This window comes from Erythranthe guttata, chromosome 11, assembly GCF_056151865.1.
Source record: "Erythranthe guttata isolate IM_541 chromosome 11, IM_541, whole genome shotgun sequence".
Taxonomy (NCBI): Eukaryota; Viridiplantae; Streptophyta; class Magnoliopsida; order Lamiales; family Phrymaceae; genus Erythranthe; species Erythranthe guttata.
In genome coordinates this window covers 5,181,254-5,189,791 of record NC_142543.1, presented here as the reverse complement: position 1 = coordinate 5,189,791, position 8,538 = coordinate 5,181,254, and the positions used below count along the sequence as shown (strand labels likewise).

General features: G+C 34.2%; 1 protein-coding gene across 1 annotated transcript; it reads right to left on the bottom strand.

Moving 5' to 3' along the window:
- Nucleotides 1–244: 244 nt before the first annotated feature.
- PBS1 (Protein kinase superfamily protein) lies at nucleotides 245–3,967 on the bottom strand. Its single transcript, XM_012982011.2, has 5 exons — nucleotides 3,445–3,967; nucleotides 2,831–3,033; nucleotides 2,334–2,523; nucleotides 1,707–2,098; nucleotides 245–998 (listed from the first exon to the last, which is right to left on the bottom strand). The coding sequence occupies exons 1-5, from the start codon at nucleotides 3,563–3,565 to the stop codon at nucleotides 555–557; spliced, it is 1,350 nt and encodes a 449-aa protein (XP_012837465.1). The 5' UTR covers nucleotides 3,566–3,967; the 3' UTR covers nucleotides 245–554.
- Between the last annotated feature and the right edge of the window lie 4,571 nt (nucleotides 3,968–8,538).

Below are 8,538 nucleotides of genomic sequence, written 5' to 3'. Positions count from 1 at the left end.
TTTTTTCTTTTACATTTTCATCTTGTTTTAAAGAATGAAATTGCATTACTGCAAGGGTAGATTGGGTTGAATAAAAAAAAATGAAGTGTCTCTCTCTTTTTTCCGAAGTATTCAGTACTTGGACGTGTGTGTTCCTGCGATTTTGCCGAACAGAATCGTGTAGGTCTAACGCACAAGGAAATAAGTCCGTAGATGATTATACCACAGAATTCTATAAATCGGCAGCAAAAGAGTGGTCGAGGAATTTCATAACACATACTAATGTATTGAACACCACAGAATAAGATACTAATTCCGGGGTTCGCATAACTTTACAAACACCCTGCGCGCAAAGCATATCACTCTAGACGGTTTCTTACTCTCACAAAAAAAAAAAAAAAAAAAAAAAAGAAAGGGAGATCAATGTGTCGTCCTCGTTCTTGTACCAGTTAATATACACTCTCAATGCTACGATCAATGGGTGTAAAAATACGGAGGAAAAAGTACGAAATAAAGTTAAATGAAAAAAAAAAAAAAAAGTCGTTCCATAATTTGTCCTACCGGACAAACCATTACTAGCCGTTATTGGCATCAAAACTTCCTTGAGCGTTTTGCCGTCTTTTTTCCCGCCAATTTTCACCCCACATTTTAGCTTCAGCGACCGCCCTCTCTCTCTCCAAGTCACGGTTCAACATTTTTGCAGTTTCTTTCGGAGAATCGTCTTTTTCCGATCCTTCAAACTCCCATTTCCGACCGGACCCACCGCCCTCTTCGTTCCTCAATATTTTCCCACCTCTTTCCTCTCCTCTGCCGCCATTGGTCGGATCGTACGACTGATTTGCCAGGTAAGAAAGTGCAGTTACGACATCACCAATCAAAGGGCGGGCAGCAGCTTGTTCTTGGATGCACATGGAAGCTACAGCCAATGCTTGGTACAGTCCGCGCATCGGAAATTTGCCCTGCAGAATCGGGTCCGCCAGCTTGGCAAACTTTCTACGGTCGTTGAACAACGGCCTTGCCTGCATGCATGCATGAATCATCACGTGAGTATCGAATCGAATTTGACGGAAAAATTTCAAAATCCTGTTTAGAGTCATTTTGAAATTTTTCCCCTAAATACAAATCCAAATGGACTCCTCTAGGGTCGCGTTTGGATGGAAGAATTTGGGATTTCGGGAAATGATGAAATGACTTCAAATGAGATGAGTTTCCTATTCACTATAATGATTCAAATGAAAATCATTGTAAATTTAATTCATCCATACAAACTCGATGAATTTGTCATGATGCTTCGGAATTCTTTAATGCCACATTTGGTTGGGGAGATTAGCCATCTTTAACTAAATAATTGGACTATGTTTGATGTTTGGTAAAACCAATAATTTTCCGGATTGACCCGAAAATATTATTTTATCTTGGCTTCCAATAAAACAATCGGGTTTTCATTAGATTACTTAATCTTCTCTTGGCTAATCATATCCTAGCAACCAAACAAGGCCTTAAAATTCCAAATGATAAGCCACGATAAACTAATATTTCAGGGAAAATTTATTGGGTTTACCAAACATCAAACAAAGCCCAATTATTAGGTAACCATGGCTAATCTCTCCAACCAAACGAGGCCTTAGATTTTCATTAGATTATTTAAAATCCCAAACGAAACGTAACTGAAAATACTAATTTTTTTTCCAAATGAAGCTTCGAAAGTTAAAAGTCAAGTTTTTTACCCATGCGACGAGGTTTTGTTCGCCTTGAGGTCGAGTGCTGTCAATAGCTTTACGACCCGTAATAAGCTCCAAGAAGACGACACCAAAACTGTAGACATCGGACTTGACGGTCAACTGCCCAGTCATCGCATATTCAGGAGCACAGTAGCCGTAAGTGCCCATAACCCTAGTGGATACATGTGACTTGTCGCCCGTGGGGCCCAGCTTGGCGAGTCCGAAATCGGAAAGCTTTGGAGCAAACTCTTCGCCTAGCAATATGTTGGATGACTTGAAATCCCGATAAATAACGGGCGGATTCGCCTTGTCGTGTAGGTACTCCAACCCTCTCGCTGCACCTGCAGCTATCTTCATTCTTGTGCTCCAATCGAGCGCTTCTTTGTCCGGTGGAAGATCTGAATAGCATAAAAAAGGAATATTCAATATTGGGGACCGCTAAAACAAATACCGTTTCTTTCTCACTTCAATACCACCAACATAAAACAAAATAACATAAATAGGTAATGACATTATTACCCTTAATGAAAATCAATACCACACACAGCTCCCTTCAATATTATCTCCAATATGAAACTGTGTTTTTACTATTATGTAAAAATAAATTACGGAAAAAAATAAAATAGTTAATACCGTGGAGGTGATCTTCTAAAGAACCCAACGGCATGAACTCGTAGACGAGAAGCCTTTGATCCCCGTCGGCGCAGTAACCCATCAAACTCACCAAGTTAGGATGGTGCAATAGGCTAAGCATTAGAACCTCGACTAGGAATTCTCTATTGCCCTGCAGACCGTTTCTATCCAATTGCTTCACAGCGACAGCCTGTCGAATCACGTAAAAACATTTATCGATCAAGTATTCTAAGGCCTCGTTTGGTTGGATGGATTTCAAATCCATAATAATAAATCCATTGAGGTTGTCGGATCGAGTCATTTGACGATGAATTTCAAATTCACGGCTCTCGTTTTTAGTTGCTTTTAGAGCATTTGTGGTGGATTTCAAATCCCGTAATCCAAATGCAGCCTAAGCTAACATGTTCTTTCTTATTTTCTTACGTATTACATCTATGCTCTGAAAAAACGCCTAATTTGAACCGACAAAAATATCTAAACGAATATATTTTGTTTACCTGGCCAGTGGAAAGTCGTCCTTTGTAGACACGTCCAAAACCACCCTCGCCTAAAAAACAATCTGGCCTAAAATTATTCGTAGCATTGGCTAACTCACGGAAAGTAAATGTTTGAGCAGCAATCTGAGAATCGGGCAAGTCCTTTGGTAATGATATTTCCTTTTTCGGTCCCACATTGTTCCTCGATTTTAGCCTGTCTCCCCCTGAAAACTCGAAAATCGGAAATCGAAAAATCAAGATCCAATTACAACACATAAAAAAATTTCAATTTACGCAAGAAACTAACTACATTTGCTAATAAAAACCGGAAAACCGGAAATTGAATCTTAATCCATATACAACACTCAGCTACCAGTGGAAAACAATAATCGGATCGAAAAAGGCGAAAAATCGGAAGTAAAAGTACGCCGTGAGATCAAATTCCATAGTCGAATAGTCGAAAAATGATGAAATCAAAGATAAATCAGATGGAAAAACGAAAACCCAATCAAAACTCCCACACACTAAACAGAAAGAACTGAGATCAGATCAAACCACTGGAAAATAAAAAATAATTAGAAAATAAATTGGCAACAATAATAATAATAAAATAAATAAACAAAATAAATACAAACCAGATGATAATTTGGATATATTGGAAGGAATACTCGGATGGATTTCCTTATGATCGTCTCTCTCTTTACGAGGATTCAGTTTCTCCTCTTCCCGTGAATCAAAGCAAGAAAAACACCCCATTTACCTCACTCTAAAAATCGAATCTTTTTTCTTGAAATCAAATAAACAAATTAAAAAAAATAAAAAAATCAGATTTGCACCGAAATAAATCAGTTAGCCTCTCATCTTCGTTTCTCAATCCAATACTCACAAAATATGATGATGGGTATGCTTCGAATTCGATAAAAATCCAATCTTGATTATGAATCGAAATCAAGAAAGAGTGTAATAAGAAAGAAAAATAAAAAATTTGGGGAAGATTGAAGAATCTATTTGATAGGTAGTGGGTTTGTGTAAAAGAGTTTTTAGCCGGCTTGGCTTTGTCTTCCGCTTTTGCTTTCAGACACAGTTTTAACCAAAACCTCTCCCACTCTCTCTCTCTCTCTCTCTCTCTCTCTCTCTCACTCACATGAATGCGTGTGTGAGCACCAGGTCCGGGTCCGCTACCTTAACGGGCCGTTGAGTTACCATGATTTACATTCCTCCATCAATCCTTGTCGGGCCAAGGGATGGGGGCCCTGAGGGCGAAGGATTTCGCCTTTTGGGGCAATGAATGCGTGTGTGTATTTATTTTTATTTATTATTGGGTCAATTACAACCACCAATCCTGAGGTATGGTCAAATTACGAAACCCCCCTCTTGTTTGGGTAATTACAATCACCCCTCAAATATAAATTTTTTTACACGTTCAGCCTTGTGGTTTCAAATTTAGTGAAATCTTCTGGATTATATGGAATATTATCACTTTTAGACCCGTTTTAGCCCATTTGAGCTCCATATTTTGAAGCAAGATGTGTTTTTTGGCTTGAATGTATCAAATTGTGGTGCATTAGAAACTGTATTTTTACACAAAATGAGTGCAAACTAGAGCACATTCCACGGAATCTAGATAATTATGTTGAATTTGACACCATAAGGGTGGATGTGTAGGAAAATTCATAATTGAAGGGGTAAATCGAATTATCCAAACAAGAGGGGTTTTTCGTAATTTGACCATACCTCAGGGGGCGGTTGTAATTTACCCTTTATTATTTAGGGCAAATTACGGCCACCCCTGAAAGAAAAACTATCATCTTGTTTCGGTAATTAGAGTCACCCCTCTTTTTAAATATGTTTATTAAATTTATGTAAAAATATTTATCGAACCAAATCATATATTTAGTTCGGTAAACGGTGTGAAGTGTTGGAGTACCGAAATTTCGATTCAGTTTTTCCTGAATTAACATCCCTAAATTTACCTTTCGAGGGGTTTTTTCGTAAGATAATACATAGTTGAGACCGAAACAAAAGGGGAATTTTTATAATTTGACCATAATTTAGGGGTGGCCGTAATTTGCCTTATTATTGATTATTTATTATTTATGCATTTACAAATACTTATTTGTGTATTTGGTTTTATAATATAATATATAAATATATTGTATACACCTGTCCGCGTAAAGTATCTTCACATCCACACTTTCCCCACCACCCCTTTGACCAAATAATTAGTAGTTAGTAAATTCATTCACCTTCCCCATTTATAGTGTTTTTATTATTTTTATTTTCTTTTTGTTATTAAATATTATTATTATTATTATTATTATTATTTATAATAAAGATTGGATTTTGATTTTTCATTTGCATACAATCTAGGTAGGTCGGGTGGTTGGGAAAATAAACAGATAAAATCTAATTTTGTATAATTACGGTAAGGATTTTACTTTTTTCTTGCTCCAAAAGGCGAAATCCCTCGCCCCCAGGGCCCCCATCCCTTGGCCCGACAAGGATTTTACTTTTTTCTTATTTTGCTAACATAGAGTTCCAGTGTAAGATAAATTAGATTTGGGTAAGATATTAAAAAATCTTACACAATCAATTTTGATAATTAAAAGTATAAAAAGTTGAGTCCAAATTCACGCAATAGTACTTTGAATGGGGAAAAATATCATTAAATTGTCACTAAGATTTAGTAAAAGATAAAATATTATCTAATAAAATCCAACCATTAGTTTTCATTTGTTTTTTGTTAAAATTCAACGGATTTATAAGAATACATTCAAACAATTCAACAACTAGTTATTATTATTATTATTATTATTATTATTATTATTATTATTATTATTATTATTATTATTATTATTATTATTATTATTATTATTATTATTATTATTATTATTATTATTATTATTATTATTATTATTATTATTATAATAATAATAATAATAATAATAATAATAAATAATAATAATAATAATAATAATAATAATAATAATAATAATAATAATAATAATAATAATAATAATAATAATAATAATAATAATAATAATAATAATAAGAATAATAATAATAATAATAATAATAATAATAATAATAATAATAATAATAATAATAATAATAATAATAATAATAATAATAATAATAATAATAATAATAATAATAATAATAATAATAATAATAATAATAAAATAAAAAAAAAATAATAACAAAAATAAATAAGATACAATAAACTCTAATTAGGGTTTGAAAATGGTAAATTAAAAAACAAAAAAAAACAAAAAAAAAAGATTTGGACCAACCCCTCGTTATATTAGTTAGTAAGATATTGTTCGCATGGGTATAGCTCATCAGGTTTCGGGGTGGTAAGTTGAAGCAAGTACCTAGGATCGAATCCTGACAGCCGCTGTGTGGGAATTTCAACTCTAATGAGGGTTGGTTCCTTGTGAGTACCAGGTCCGAGTCTGCTACCCTAATGGGTCGTTGTGTCACCATGAATTTACATCCCTCCATTAAATATTTGTCGGGGCAAGGGATGTGGGCCTGAGAGCAAGGGATTTCGCCTTTTTTGAGCAAGTTAATAAGATATTGGGTAAACAACACAAAACCCCTCGTGTTTAGGAAAATATGCGCCAAATCCCCTTGTGTTTTTTTTCTTGTGTAAAACCCCCTTGTGTTTCATTTTAGTTTGCTAGGAATCCCCTTTTCCATTAAAAATTAACTTCATTAACTATAGAGGGGATTTTATACATTTTTTTCATAACAGAGGTGGGTTTAGAGCATATTTTCTACAATACAAGGGGATTGTATGCAAAACTAGTTTATTCGTTTAAATTTCATATTATCTTCGTAAATTAATTCGAACACATTTATTAAGTCACAATATGAAAAATAGAAATTTAATAGGTGTGTTGAATGTTTTTTTATAAGAAAAAAATCAAATTTTATATGATATAATTTATTAATATATTTAAAAAAATATTTTTTAATATATATAATTTTTTTATTAGAATTATTATATATTTTTATAATTTATTCTGGATTAATTATATGTGAAGAGAACATAAATAATTTGAGAATTCGTTCCAACTTCCATCTCGAATTTATTTTTTTAGTTTTCATATTTTAAATTAATGAACGTATCGACTTAATTTAATAAATAATTTAAATTTTAAATGAATAAATTAATTTTGCATAAACCCCGTTATATTGAAAAACCATGCACCAACCCCCCCCCCCCCCCCCCCCCCCCCCCCCCCCATGTTAAAAAAACTTGCATAAAATCTCATTTGTAGTTAACGGAGTTAACTATTAACGGAAATGGGGATTTCATGCAAGAAAAATAAAACACAAAGGGGGTTTACGCAATAAATTGAACACAGGAGGATTTGGTGCAGGTTTATCATAATACCAGATAATTTTATGTTGTTTACCCGTAAGATATTACTCAAAAACATAAACGTGCCTAGACCAACCTTTCATTATGTAAGTTAGTGATGGGCTAACTTTTAATAAATATCCTACAAGTAAATTCATACATATAATGGAATTCACTCACTTTCCCTTTACGTCTTTCTTTCTTTCTTTCTTTTGTTTAATTGTACATTTTATTATGTGAAGGCTAGGGTTCCACTCACTCGTATTTTCCATCCCTATCTTCTCGGCAACACAAAGGCGACGGTTTTGCATCACCTTTCTTACATCTGTTGAGTATCTCATCACTCTTATCATGGGGGAACTCACAACGAAGTTAGCTCGCAATGTATCGCTCACAGTCGAGGAGAAAAGCTTGTTGGTTATGCTGGTGGCTAGGGCTCTAGGGGTGGCCAAACCGTGATTTGAGGTTGTTGGAAGGGTTGTGGCGGCCAAGGACATTAATGCTCATACCATTAAGCAGAAAGTTGGGCGCCTCTTGAAACCGTTGAAGGGGTATTCTTTCACGTTGATATGGCAGAATAGATTCGTCATGAACTTTCATCATAAATTGGACTTCTCCCACACGCCCTTGGCGGAGCACGACTCCTTGATCGAATATTTGTCCTCTTCCAAGAACTGCCAGATGGAATGGATCCAAACGCAATTGAACTCAAAACAATGATCATATAGTAGTTCAAATGTACCACATTTCGCTTCAACAGAGAAATACGGTTACGATAATAATATTGTCGCTGACAGTGATTGTATTATCTACGACGGTACAATTACGTAAATGTATTGTCAACGACGGTACAATTACGTAAAGATGGCATTAGTATCAGCCAAATTGTAATAATATTAAAAGTTGTCGCTAAATGTATATATTAAGTGGCAATATTTCTTTTTACAAAACTGAAGTCCATGTAAACAAAGTCTACTAGCTCAAGCTCACTATATTTAAAGCACTCAAGCTAGAGCCTAAAGTATGCACATGTTAGTTAATACAATGAAATTTAGATTATTGTCAATAAGTATGGCAACAACCGACTACATTCATGACACGTGTCATATTAGTGAAATGAAGTACAAGGTGCAAGTTTATATATTATAATTATAATGTATATATGTTTAAGATAAGCCCGAATCTAATTACCCAAACCCATTGTATCACCTAAAATATATTTTCAGAATTTATATGTCGGTGGTTTAGATTATTTATATGGGATAATTAGTAAGAACCCCTCATCTAGATAAATGAGTTAAGAAAATACCCCCTTCCAAAAATAATTAGAGAAAACCCCCTTACCTAATATTCCACCCAA